Genomic DNA, 14,006 nt, shown 5'->3' with positions numbered 1-14,006 from the left:
GACAACATTGACGGTTAACGAAAATTTTGTGCAACTTTGAAACATCACACGGGGATCAACAAATTTTTTTGATAAATCGCGTTAATATCATTTTGAAGGGCTATCTTTTCTGTGTAAATTGTGTGGTTGTTGAATATTGTGCGATTTTTTTTATTCGAGTTATTCAACATTGAAGTTAATATGGGCTTTTCAACTTTAACTGACTCCAGAAAGCGAAAAAATTATCGTAGAATCTTGTACAAAAAAGCAATAGAAAGAGCGCTTCTTTCTCGTCAAGGTACTCCTTTTGTTTTTTCAATTTCATTAACATTTCGATATACCAGGTGTTTCTGAAAATATGCTTAAAAAAATGCACAGTTTCCATTTTTCCTATAACTCGCTATATCTCGGCGAGAAATGATCGTAATACCATGATCCGAACGTCAGATTGAAGCAGAGATTCTGCCGATTCGATTGAGTACCCCATGAACTCGCTGCGACAATTTTTTACCTCAATACTGAAAGGCACAAGTTTCATGTGTGACAATAAAGTAATTATAATAACATGTTTCTCGCCCGTTCCATTATATTTTAAGATGAACAAACACAAACACGTTCGACACGTCCACGCAATTAACAAAGTTCAGAGAAGCGAGATGTGCACAAGTGAATTGAAAACGTACTGGCGTGTAATTGAGAGGAATAATGATGAAAAAGCAGGGAATTGTGCATTTACTTTGAAGAATATCGATTTTCTGATTACCTGCTACTGACGAGTTGCGAGTTGGTTCCCTGGGTTTGCGGCGAATGCGTAAAGTCCCCTGTCGATAACCACCGTTTGGCCCTCCGTAAGCTGCTTTGGGGTGGGCCGTTTGATCTTGCTGTTGCTGATCTATCGAATAACAGGATTACTACGTGACGGGGAAGCTTTGTTACCTGTTTGCAGAATTGCCGCTTCAGCAGGTTCTATTACCAAGTTAAATGAAGACTTATTTCGTTAGTTCGCCCTCGAGACACTGTAAATATTTCTTCGAACATTATACTTTTATACGGTGGTTCAAGGATAAATGGAATCGAATAGAAACACTTCTTACAATTAGCAGTGTGTTCGAACCAATCCTCATATATTCTTCATGTTATGTCTTTATTATCTCGGGAGATGACAATTCACGTTTGTCAAATCCCATCATTCACAAATATTAACATTCTTGTATTTCTCGTGTAACGATTTACGTTTGAAGAAAGAAATGTTAAAAACCTGATCGTTGAAAAAGATTTCTAGATATTTTCGACCGTCACCCTTAAGCCACCCACGCCACAGGAAACTGCCGGTCTTCCTGGACCGCCGCACAGTGGGGAAAAGTGACCTAAACTCGATTCAAAATCAAATAACTTTCGATAGAAATGAGGTATAGCGATGAATTTTTTTTTATATTACAGCTGAAACTTTGCAGAATATGGGAAAAATAGGGAGATTACGGTACGAACGGTTTTTAACATTGAGAAAATTCGTTAAACTTTCGCAATTTCAAGAAAATGTGGTTTCTCCGTTACCACGGGCGACAAAAAATTTTTTAATTTTTGCTGTATATCATTTCCCGTAGATTTTTTCACGCTGATTTCAAATCTGGTCTCAAAATTTGTCTACGACCTCTGGTTTTTTCAAGAAATTGATTTTTGTGAACACAACTTATGAAATCATTTTTTCGTTGAAATGATTTGGTAACCCGCTAGTTTGAAGGAATATTGTATTCTCATATATAAATCATGTTAAAAATAATCATAATGAAGTATTTGAACGTTTACTTAAAATCAGCGTGAAAAAGTCTACGGGAAATGATGTGTCGCATGTTAAAAAAAATTGTTTTCCGCGCGTGGTATTGGAAAAACCACAATTTCCTCGAAATTGTGCAAGTTTAACGAATTCTTCCAAGGTTAAAAAACGTTCGTACCACAATCTCCATAATTATCCTGTATTCTGTAAAGTTTCAGCTTTCATTTTAAAAAAATGTCATGGTTCTATCTCATTTCTATCGAAAGTTGTTTGATTTTGACACAGATTTCGTCGGTTTGGCCCATAGTGCGCCGTGGAAGAATCGAAATTCGTTGGAAGTCAGGAGCCCACCGCGCAGGGTCCCTCCCTCTTTAGAACTGAGCGAAGGGGGCAAAATGAGGAAATGGGGACGCTTCATGTCCGCGTTCCCGAGTCACCACGAAATACTGGTGTGTTAGCCTTAGTTACGAATAATCAGTAAATGATTAATGATCGGTTTAGGGGATCTCAAATTTTGACTTTCCTTATATAATCCCGTAGACTTTGACGGGAAAATGCCGAAGATCCAAGTTTCAATTCTAGGAGATCAGTGGTTCAAAAGTTATCAGTGTTTAAACTTGTGCGATTTTCAGCGATTGAGATTGCCGCCATGTTGATATGTAGTGACAGTTGCGCGCCGCTTCCTGAGCGGAGCCAGTGCCACCTAACGGCACCGCTCGTCAGTTAAAACGCGACGCTCACTACATATCAACATGGCGGAGACCTTATCGATGAAAAACGGTGGAAATCGCTGAACTATAAACACGCATAACTTGTTATCTACTGAATTCCTAGGATTGAAACTTGAATTGTGGCGTTTCTTCTTAAAAATCTACGGGATTATATAAAAAGAAGTCCAAAATTTGTGTTCCCTAAACTGAACAGCACTCTGTATAGAAATATAGAGTGTATAGAGAGTCTCGTAAAGATTTCGAATCGCTTCGCTATAATTTGATTCCATCTTGAAGTTTAATACTGCATTCTAGTGCGTCACTTACAACAAGACCCACTTGAAAATTATTCGCCGAAAGAAGGCGAAACGCGTTACATCTTTGTCTTGGATGATAAAAGTGGTTGAAACATTTTAAGGTCATCTTCATTTTATACATATACCTAATAAGTACTTATTCTATGTTATAATTCGAAATTCGGCGAAAATATCGAATGATTTAAACATGTTAATTCGCCAGATGATTGATTTCCTGTCTGAAAATTGTCAGTTTTATTTATCCATTCTGCCTACGAATGAAGGCACATTTCGAAGCAAAATTTTCGACTAAACATTGTACAATGTAGAAATCACTCAGTGTGAGTATATTGCGTGCAATAAACATGTGTTATACAACAATCTCATTTAAACGGCGAGAGTATTGAATGGAATATGGATGAATTTCATTTGATGACACGTACCTGGTTACTGGCAGTGGTGTGGCTCTAGGACTTGGCGATGGCACCGGGGAAACACTACTACTACTGGGACTGTCCGAGTGTAACGATCCAGTTGATTGGTAATGAACTGACCTTCTGAAAGCGAAATTAATTTTACTTCATCTTCTTCTAGGAACACGTTTTTTTGTTTCTCTTAACAATGCATAAATGGGATATCTCTTTCTTCACCCTTTTCATAACACAAATTGACAAGAGAGGTCGACACCAATGTCAAATAGAATCTATGGTTGTGACAATATGAGGACAACGTTCACAAACAATAAAATTTACCGAATTTCGCGATACACCAAGCATTTATTTAGTATGTCCTTATATGAGGACGCCATGACCGAAAGGGTTAAATAATATAAACGCATACAAAAAGTCCTACAACACGTGTAACATATACCTTTGAGGAAGCTGTGACGAATGTGTATAACTAACTGGCCTCCGTGGACTGGATATCGTATCTCGAACATCCTGAGAAGATCCTGAGGTAGGCGAATTCCTCAGGCAGGAGCTGTTGGTTTGGCGCAAGCGTAAATCCTTTTGCGGTGTTGAATTTTGATTACCTAGAATCATACAAAAGAGTCAAAAGTTAAAAATTAAAAATTCTGAAGAATTTTCTATACTTTACTGTGAAGCACAGTATGTATGTAGAAAGGGACATTTAATTAGAGGAATTGCCACTTATATGTATTTATGGCAGTGCTATATTTAGGATGTGCGCAATTTTGGTTGAATTTCAAGATTTTTTTTTGTAGGTACAGCACCATATATAAAATTGTAAAATTATCAAACACCAGGCGGCTTTGTTTACACAAATGTGTTATTAGATTGCCTGAAAATTAGGATGAGTTAAAAAGTATGATCACGTAATTGAGGATAAATTAAAATCTGTCGAAATAATTTTAGACTGTGTGAATGACACGTCCATTAAAGTGTATATGTGTATATGTTCCTTAAAGTATTCATTGAATTTTTTCAATATAATTTGAATGCCCAACTTCAGTCCAGTAAGATCTTAATTCATTTTTATTTGAGAACAGCCGGCAGCTGAGACGTCAAAATAGGGCAAGATTTTATTAAGCTTGAGGCTTTAAACGACGTCACTAATTTACCCTAGTTTATTGAAAATTTTACTTTGGTGACGTTAAAATCGTCGCGCGTGCTTGAGAAAACTTGGCCAATATCTTAGCACCGTGCCTGGGAACGTATTGATGATGCATACGTTCTTATTTTTCATTTCTTGTTGTGAAACCATTCCCAACAGATTTCGTATTGCGACTTACTGGTAATACGAATCCTTGAATTTCTCTTGACGGCTGTCGTAACGATTGCCTCGAAACTTTGAAATGTCGTGATACAACGCAATCATTCGTGTCTAGAGAATTTATATCGCACCCTTGCAGTTCTATGGTTTAGTTCGTTTCAACCAACTAATTGCTGCAGATGGAAACAGTCAAGGTCACCACGCAACACTGCTGGAAATTATTTTGGGAATAAGGGCAACATAAAAACTTACACAGTAGAATCCTATCAATCGAATTGAAACGGAACATAGAACATAGAAACATTCAAGCAAATAAACGACTATGGTTTTAAACAAAGCTACCTATTTATTAAGTTATCTAATTAACAGAATACGACAGAGACACTATCCTAAAACAGGACCCGAAAAATTACTGGTGGCACGAAACGTATTAAATAATAATCGCAATGTTATATAGTCATAACAAAATTTGGAGTATCGCTCAGTCCACGATAGTATAGCGGTCAGTATCCCCCCATTCCGCCTTGAACCTTCGTCGAGGTAAGACGTGCCAGCGGAGCGGTCAACGACTGGCGACTCAGGTAGTCAAGGAAATTTTGGTGAAAGAAAAGTGCGAGAAAAAAGTTGAAAACGCGTGAGGAAATTCACGCCACAGTGCAGTGCTCGTGCAAGAACAAAGTGATAGTGCAAAAACAGAAAAACAATAAGTGCTAGTGCTATCAATATAAAAAATACAGTAACTGATCGAAAATCCGTACAATTGAGTGCGAGAACACGGACGAACGAGGGGAACATGCCCCCGTAAATCCAAACACAAGTCGCAACGACCCGACACAGGATGAAAACCAATCCACAACGAATCAACCTAACAACCTAACAACAAAGGACACCGCAAAAATCCCGGACAAATTAAAGAAAATAATAAAATGCAACATAACGGCTATCAACGACATAGACGACCCGCAAATGACATTAGCCCTCAAACAAATGCTCAAAAACAGTAAGAACAAGAAAAAGTTAAATCCTACACCAAATTTTATAAAAAAAAGAAGTTAAGACAAAAAGTACACAGGAAGCAACAGAAATGGGAAAAACACAGAAAACGAAGACCTCCACACAGCAGACAAAGGAGGACATAATCAACGAGGCTAAGAAAAGACAGGACGAATTAATACAAATAATAGAAAATTTAAATAAAACGGTCGAGAGACTGATGCAGCAGCTCGAGGAAGAGCGTCGACAAAAATCCGACGGAAACAAAGAAAACTGCACCGACGGAAACGAAAAAATCTGCAACGACGGAAACAATGGAATCTTCACCGACAGAAACCGTTACGCAGCATTGGAGGTAGACGAAGAGTTTCCCCCATTAACTGAGACGATCAGCCACGATAAAAGACAGGACACAACCATCGCAGGTAGAAAAAGGCCCAGCTCAAGCGAGGACAATCCAAATGCGCCAAAGAAGAAAGAAACAGCACAACCTTCTATACAAACTCATAAACCAGCCGGAAAACCCCAGGTACCAGCCGAACAACAACAACAGGTAACACCGAGCGAGACAAAAACCGACAGCGCTAAGCCACCCCCCATTACAATCATCGACCAACCCGCTAAAACCGTCATAAACTCTATAAGAAACGCAGGTATCACAGACAACCTCGAAGTCAAAAATATTGGCAGCAATAGACACATTTTACAAACACACAATTTAGTAGAATACAAGAAAATATGTATTCTACTAAAAAACAACAATTTTCAATTTTTTACATACACCCCAAAAAACGAAAAATGTAAAACGGTTTTACTCAAAAACTTAGACGGCGATTTCAAACCAGAGGAAATCCTTACAGATCTGAAAAATCAAAAAGTTGAAGGAATTAAGTTCATAAATATAAATAAATTTACAACGCGCAATTCGATTAAAAATAACAAAAACCTGCCAATATTTTTGGTCAAGCTATCGCCTGATAGCAACATAGAAAAATTAAAGAATATTAGGACCGTATTACACTCGGTGATCACCTGGGAAAAATTAAATAAATTAGCCCAAGTTCAATATAGAAGATGTCAAAGAATAGGACACGCCGCGGCCAATTGCAATCTTGAATATAGATGCGTAAAGTGCGCCGAGAAACACAACCCGGGTGAATGTAAACTTCCCCCTCTAGACGACAAAAACCGATCCGAAAATATAGACCAACCATACTGTGTTAATTGTAAGAACTTTGGGCACCCAGCATCATACAGAGGCTGCCCAAAGCTAATAGAAACAAAACAAAAAATAGACGCCAGAAAAGAAAACGTTCAAAAAGAGAAAGAAAAGAAACAAAAAATTTCAATTCAAACCAATTTCGTTAAGGCAGGAACCTCATACAGCACAGTCCTATCAAACAATCCCACAAAAGAGCCAGCTCCGTCTGTTGTGTGAGAACTCAAAAATTACTGTGGAATGAGAGGAGAGAACACGAGGAAAGAGAAATAAGAACACGTGCTCGTTTATGCTTGAGATATACGATGATTGCGATTTATTTTGGATGCTGATCGATAGACTCGTGTCGCAAGACTGACGACTCGACAGGGCACGCCCGAAAACAAAGATCTGAGTGTGTATGTGCGAATAGCTGAAACAGAGAGTTATTAGAGTGTGTGTGTATACAAAGTGCGAAATGGAAACGTGTAAACAGTAGTCGTAGCCCTGTCGAGAACGTTCGAAAATATACCGGGTGATAGAAATTAAAGAGATGTATCTGGAGTGTTTGATTTTGCCGCAACACCGTCAAATCAATCAGATCAAACACACTCATCCCCTAACAACGTAGTAAATCAACTTACATAAAATACACTACTTGAACAAATCAAACAAATAATAGAAACCACAGTAAATGCACAAACATCTCGCCTTCTAACCCAAATACAAACAAATAGCGATAGAATCAACTCAATAGTCGAATCATTAAACAAAGAAATATAAATGGCTACAAACGTTGGACAAAATAACACTACAGGGCTGATATCTCACCACTCGCTAAAAATAATGGAAATAAATGTTAACTCATTGATAACAAACGAACGTAGAGCATCCCTTACAGATTTCATAAAAAAGCACGACCCAGACGTAGTACTCCTCTGCGACACGAAACTAAATCATAGACACCGAGTTAGTTTTAAAAACTACACATTCCTTAGGAATGATAGGCCAAATGCTAAACAGGCCGGAGGAACAGGCATTTTAATAAAAAAGAACATAAAATTCAAGCGCATCCAACTAAACTGTCTCGAATCCACGACCCTTGAAACAACGATAACGCAAATAAAAATCCAACAAAATAATTTATTTCTAATAGCAGCGTACGCCTCCAGCAGTTGCAAGAAAGAGTTCATGGCAGAGCTTAAACTCATCTTCGATAAACTAGATTTACAGAAAACAAATAACTATTTCCTAATAGCCGGTGACCTAAATGCGAAACACGCAGTCTGGCACAACCCTATAGATAACAAAAGAGGAATTTCATTAAAAAATTGGCTACACCAGAATCAAATAAAATATAAAATCACACTATTAAATACAGCTGTCCCATCTTTCCCGAAAAGTAACGCCTTCATTGATATCTGCTTAGCAGGCAGCAGAATTAAATTCCACAACATCCCCACACCTGGAAGACTAAAATCACACAACTACGACAGCGACCATAGAGCAGTTGAAATGACAATCTCTCTCGACAACGACGAACCCATGGAAATTGACGAACCAAACCCGACTATTAAATACGACTTTAGCAAGGCAGACTGGCACAAATTCAAAACTTGTTTAACAGAAATAGACGACACAGACATACCAAACACGAGAAACCTAACAATCGAAGAAATAGACAATTACATAGAGAAACTAAATGAAAATATCAACACCGCTATAGACCGTACAATACCTCGCTTCACAAACGATTACAACTCTACAGACAGATACGTTACCCAAACCATAAAGAACCTCAGAAAACTAAAAAGCTCACTGATAACAAGACTAAACAGACTAACGACGATTAACAACTACACCCCCACAAATGACACACAAATAGCCTTACTGAAACAGGCATTAAAAAAAGTAAGATACGAAATTAAGAAGGCCTTCCATGACTCAGTAAGCAACTACTGGAAAAACAGAATATCCAAAATTGTAATACACAATCCCAAAGAATTACTCCCGGAAATAAACACAATCTTTCGTTCAAAAGAACTAGACGCCATAGACACATTAAAAATCAATAGCAACAATACAGAAATTATCACGAACGCTGAAGTAGACAGTGACAACATACAGACTGACGACGACGGTAATTTACAAATCCTCGACATAAACGACAAATCACACAAAACAATCACATGGGAAAACCACAACTAACGAACATAATCTCACAAAAAGTAAAGACAATTAAATCCGAAATAGACGAAGACAGACGCAACGATAAAACAGTATGCAACTTCTCAGACACAAACAAAGCCGACAATCCAAACAGCGACACAATCCCACCAAACTTCTTCACCTCGGTCTACGAACTAGCTTTCACACTTAAAATCCTAAACAACAAAAAGTCATCAAGTTTCGACAGCATCCCGAACATCGTACTAAAACACCTACCACCACTTTACATCTACAACTATAGTGTAATATTTAATAATTGCCTAAACAGAGCGTACTTTCCCACAGCGTGGAAAACGGCTAAATTAATAGCCATCAAAAAGAAAGGAAAGGACAGCAGTGACCCGGCCAGTTACCGGCCAATCAGCCTTCTGCCAAACATAAGTAAAATATTCGAAGTCACCATAAACAAGTTAATAAATTCCTTCTGCAGAGAAAATAGCTTAATACCCGAAACTCAATTTGGATTTAGATTCAAACATTCAACAGTCCACGCAATCACCAAGTTTACTTCAGATATATGTTGGGCCAGAAATGCCGGTGACTGCGTCGGGGCAGTGCTTATAGACCTGGAAAAGGCTTTTGATACGGTTTGGTTGGATGGGCTTCTTTTCAAATTGGCGAAAAAGAATTTTCCAATGCATCTCATCAAAATGATATGGAATATAGTGCACGATAAAAAGTTCTACGTCACAGAAGGTAATAACATCTCCTCCAAAATATTTGAAGTCAAGAATGGACTACAACAAGGAACCGTAAACTCCCCCATCCTCTTCAGTCTTTACATGAATGATCTGCTACAGATGTACGGACTAAATAACGACAATGACAAAGGTGCCATAGCATATGCAGACGACCTCTTAATATATATTTACGACGACAAACCATCAAGACTAAAAACAAAACTACAGGACTTATTTAATAAAATTCAGGACTATTTCAACACGTGGAGACTAAAAATAAATATAAACAAATGCGAGACGATTTTATTTAGACCATATATCTCAAACATTTCAGACGCAAACTACGACGTACGAACGCACGCTAAACACTTCCAATTACACGACAGCAACGACAGAAACATCAAAATCCCACACAAACAAGTTGTCCGTTATTTGGGCGTACATCTAGATTTCAGATCAAATTTCAACGATCACGTTAACATCCAGATCAATAAAGCGCAGAAAGCATTCGCGGCGAATAAACGCATTTTCTATTCCAAAGAACTCAACACCAAAGTAAAAATCCTTTGTTATAAACTCCTGATAAGGCCCATTATCACATATGGTATCCCCATTTGGTACAACATTAGCGCCAGTACCATGGAAAAAATACGAGTGTTTGAACGCAAATGCCTCAGAGCCTGCCTCAGTATGTATAGATCCCCAGAATCTAATTACACAAAAAAAATAAGCAACCACAAATTATTAGACAGAGCAGAAATTATACGCATAGACATTTTTATGCTAAAACTAGTTAGAAACCATTGGGCACATATTCGAAACATAGACAACAATAGCCTCATATACAGCTCCGTTTACCCAAACCCAGAATAGTTCGAAAAATCCAGACAAACTGGATATACACCACCAGAATCTTTTATCTATCTCGACAGCACAGGTCTCATACAGGACGCTAACAACCAACCATTACTCTACCATTAAAACAGAAAAAACTATAACAAAAAAATCACATACAACAACGATATACGACTAGACGATCCAGAAATAAGGTTCATATACAAGCTCACGAAACATGACCTAAAGGACAAGCATAGGGATAACATAAAAAGATACTGGTGGCTAAACAATAACGCTAATAATTAATTATTATTATCAACGTCACCATCACTATGCGCGCTCTAAATGTACAGAATAGATATAAATATATAAGTGTACAGTACTGGACAAAATAAAGTACGCACCTCGAATATTTTTACAATTACGTTTATAACTTCGTAGTTTTCACAGATATAATAATTATGTATTAGCACAAAAAGAAGGTTTCTTAGTCTACTTTTAAACTCAATGAGAAATAATTCCAAGAACATGAAACATCGTACATTAGTCAATACGTCTGTTGTCATATTTTCCTTGGACAAAATAAAGTACGCACTAGAGTGTTTATTTACTTTTAGCAATAATGGCATGTAGGATACCTTTCCTTGCAGTTGGAGATAAAAGAATGTTTACAAATAAACGTAGTATGTAATAGAGTTTCAGTTAGCCATCAGTGCTCTTCGAAGCAAGATTGTATCATTCCATTGCGAGTAACATGAAAACGAAACAAATTTCCGTACAAATTAGAAAATTAATAGTTGACGACCTGCAAAAGGGTCTCTCCAATAGGAAAATCGGTGAAAAATACAATGTTAGTGAAGCAGCGGTCAGAAAGATCTACAAAAAATTTGTAGAGCTTGGCACAGTAGCCGATAACATCGGTCGCGGACGGAAGAGGAAGACAAATTCAGTCGAGGATCGTATAATTATCCGGGAAACGCGAAGAAATGTCCGACTGTTACTAGTCGTGTAATCAGGGAAAATGTGCAACTCAACATTTCTGAACGAACCGTGCGCAGGAGACTTCGGGAAGCTGGGCTGCGGAGCAGTTTTGCACAGCGTCGCCCTTTAATTCGAAAAGTTAATAAATTGAAACGTCTCCAGTTTGCAAAAAAATACGCCGATAAGCCAGTGGACTTCTGGAAAAAGGTTATTTGGAGTGATGAGAGTAAGTATGAACTGTTTGGTCATAAACAACGAACATGGGTTTGGTTGAAGCCCGGCGAAAAGCTTCTGGATCAAAACGTCCAAACAACTGTCAACGTACGAACATTAAAATTAAGCAAGCATGTTACTCCTAGATAGTATAGCGGTCAGTATCCCAGTCGCTCGACAACCTCCGTAGGAGACAGACGTGTCCTCACGAACGCTCCGCAGGTATACCGAGTAACACTCCGTACGACATAGCCAAAAATCTAAATCTACACAGTGAATAGACATCGTTCCTCTAAAGTGCAGAACTGCAGTGCGTGCAAATTCACTATCCGCTATCAAGCCAGTGTTATAGCTCATTGTGTTTTGTGATGAAGAGATTCAAAACATCAAAATAGATACAGAAGAAAATCCACATGGGGGAATTCCCCCTACCCACGTCACTCAGGATGTCAACACCAGCAAAATTAATAATCTAATAAAATATTTAAAGGAAACGAACACGCTGCCAAACGAGAGCGGACCACTGCTAACGAATGTCAACAAAGTGCTAAAAATAAGCAACAACACCAAAAGGCTAAATCAAAAGCCAAATCTGATTACAAGGAAGATCACAAAACCAGCAATCACGATGACAAAAACATCAAAGACGAAGACGACGTCGAAACCATCGCCATCCTCACCCAGAAAAGCAGAAACTGAAAAACCAACATACGAGGAACTAGTAAAAATGGTAGCGAATCTAAATAAAATGCTAGAAAATCTGTCAAGACAACTAGACGAAGAACGGAAAAGAAACCAGCCCGACGAACGCACACACCCAAACGTGAACATACCTGCACCAACCATAAAGGCGTCAACAGAGCAGACCGGGATTAACCCTGCCTCGGCTAATCCGCCCTCGCCCACCAACGAGCGAGAGACAAAGGGATCCGCACTAAAGCGGAAAAACGGACCACCAACACAACCCCCATCAACCCCATAGTCAGCAGGTAGCTCCGTCAAGGCCGAAACAAAAGCGGCCCAGGTCCCATTTCAACACCCAACAACAAAGAAGCCCCGCTTCGAAAATATGGTAACGGTATCTGACCAAACCCCAAGAACCTCAAAACCCCCACCAATAGTTATTTATTCTAGCCCGGTAAAATCCACCCTCGAAATAATGAAAACCGTAGAGAAAAATTTCACAATAAAAAAGATCAACGAAGCTAAACACATCATACACACATCCAGTCTTGAAACTTTCAAAATAGCATGCGAAACTTTAAAATCAAACAAAATAGAATACTTCACCTACACCCCCAAACAAGATAAACCAATCACGGTCCTATTAAAAAATCTGGAAGGTGATTTCGACCCAGAGGTAGTCCTTGAAGATTTGATAAATAAAAAAATAGAGAACGTAGAATTCAAATCAGTGAAAAAATTCAATACACAACGATCATTAAAAGAAGGCAGAAACCTGCCCATATATATAGTACAAATATCGCAATAGCCACATAAACAATTTAAAAAATATAAAAACAGTATTGCACTCAATAATATCTTGGGAAAAACTAATAAAAAAAGACCGCATCCAATGCAAGAGATGCCAACGTATCGGTCACGTTGCACTGAACTGCAACCTAAGTTATAGATGTGTAAAATGTGACACGCCTCATAACCCAGGAGAGTGCCCGCGATCAAAAATAGACACATCCGCGGATACCGAGGAATCCAAACCATATTGCATTAATTGTAAACAATTCGGACATCCCGCTTCCTACAGAGGATGCCCAAAGTTAAAAGAAATCAAGCAAAAAATAGAAGAGCGAAAACTTCACTTAAAATCAATAGCCCAAAAGAAATCGACTTCATACAATAATATAGTAAAAAGTAATATATCATATAGTTCCATAGCTTCCAACAAAATTGAGTCAAACCCCGAAATACAACAGACACAACAAAAGACGTATACAAGACCGCCTACAAACGATACTCACACAATACACCCCGCGCTACTGGAAGAAATCAAAAACATAATCACAATCACGATAAGCTCGCAGTTATCCACCCTAAAAGAAAGCATCATGGCTAACACGAATCAAATTAACATCATTACAGAATCAATAATTAATGACCAAATTTAATGCAATGGCTCCCGATACCCACGTAAATAGTGCCAATAAATTAATTATTAACAAATTAAACATAATCCAAATAAACGTAAACTCAATCATAACTAATGAACGAAGAGCAACTCTTATAGATTTCCTAAATAAACACAAACCGGATGTAGCTTTGCTCTCAGAAACTAAACTAAATCCAGTCCACAAAATGAACTTCAAGGACTACATCTTCGTCAGACGCGATAGGCTAAACTCTAAACAAGCAGGAGGCACGGGA

The 14,006-nt window shown here is 38.2% G+C and overlaps 1 protein-coding gene across 14 annotated transcripts in view; it reads right to left on the bottom strand.

The window, feature by feature from the left end:
- LOC143217193 (echinoderm microtubule-associated protein-like 2) overlaps positions 1-14,006 on the bottom strand; it is a 64,299-nt gene that overhangs the window by 15,600 nt on the left and 34,693 nt on the right. For 11 of the 14 annotated variants that reach the window (XM_076441131.1, XM_076441132.1, XM_076441135.1 and 8 more), the window contains 3 exons: positions 3,630-3,792; positions 3,203-3,316; positions 743-871 (listed from right to left, as the gene is read on the bottom strand). In XM_076441131.1, coding sequence (XP_076297246.1) covers positions 743-871; positions 3,203-3,316; positions 3,630-3,792 — 406 coding nt within the window. The remainder of the gene's footprint in view (positions 1-742; positions 872-3,202; positions 3,317-3,629; positions 3,793-14,006) is intronic. The other 3 variants (XM_076441130.1, XM_076441138.1, XM_076441137.1) reach the window with 3 other exon arrangements.

Source organism: Lasioglossum baleicum, chromosome 16 (assembly GCF_051020765.1).
Source record: "Lasioglossum baleicum chromosome 16, iyLasBale1, whole genome shotgun sequence".
NCBI lineage: Eukaryota > Metazoa > Arthropoda > Insecta > Hymenoptera > Halictidae > Lasioglossum > Lasioglossum baleicum.
The sequence above is the reverse complement of the archived record's forward strand: the minus strand, read 5'-3'. Positions and strand labels throughout refer to the sequence as shown.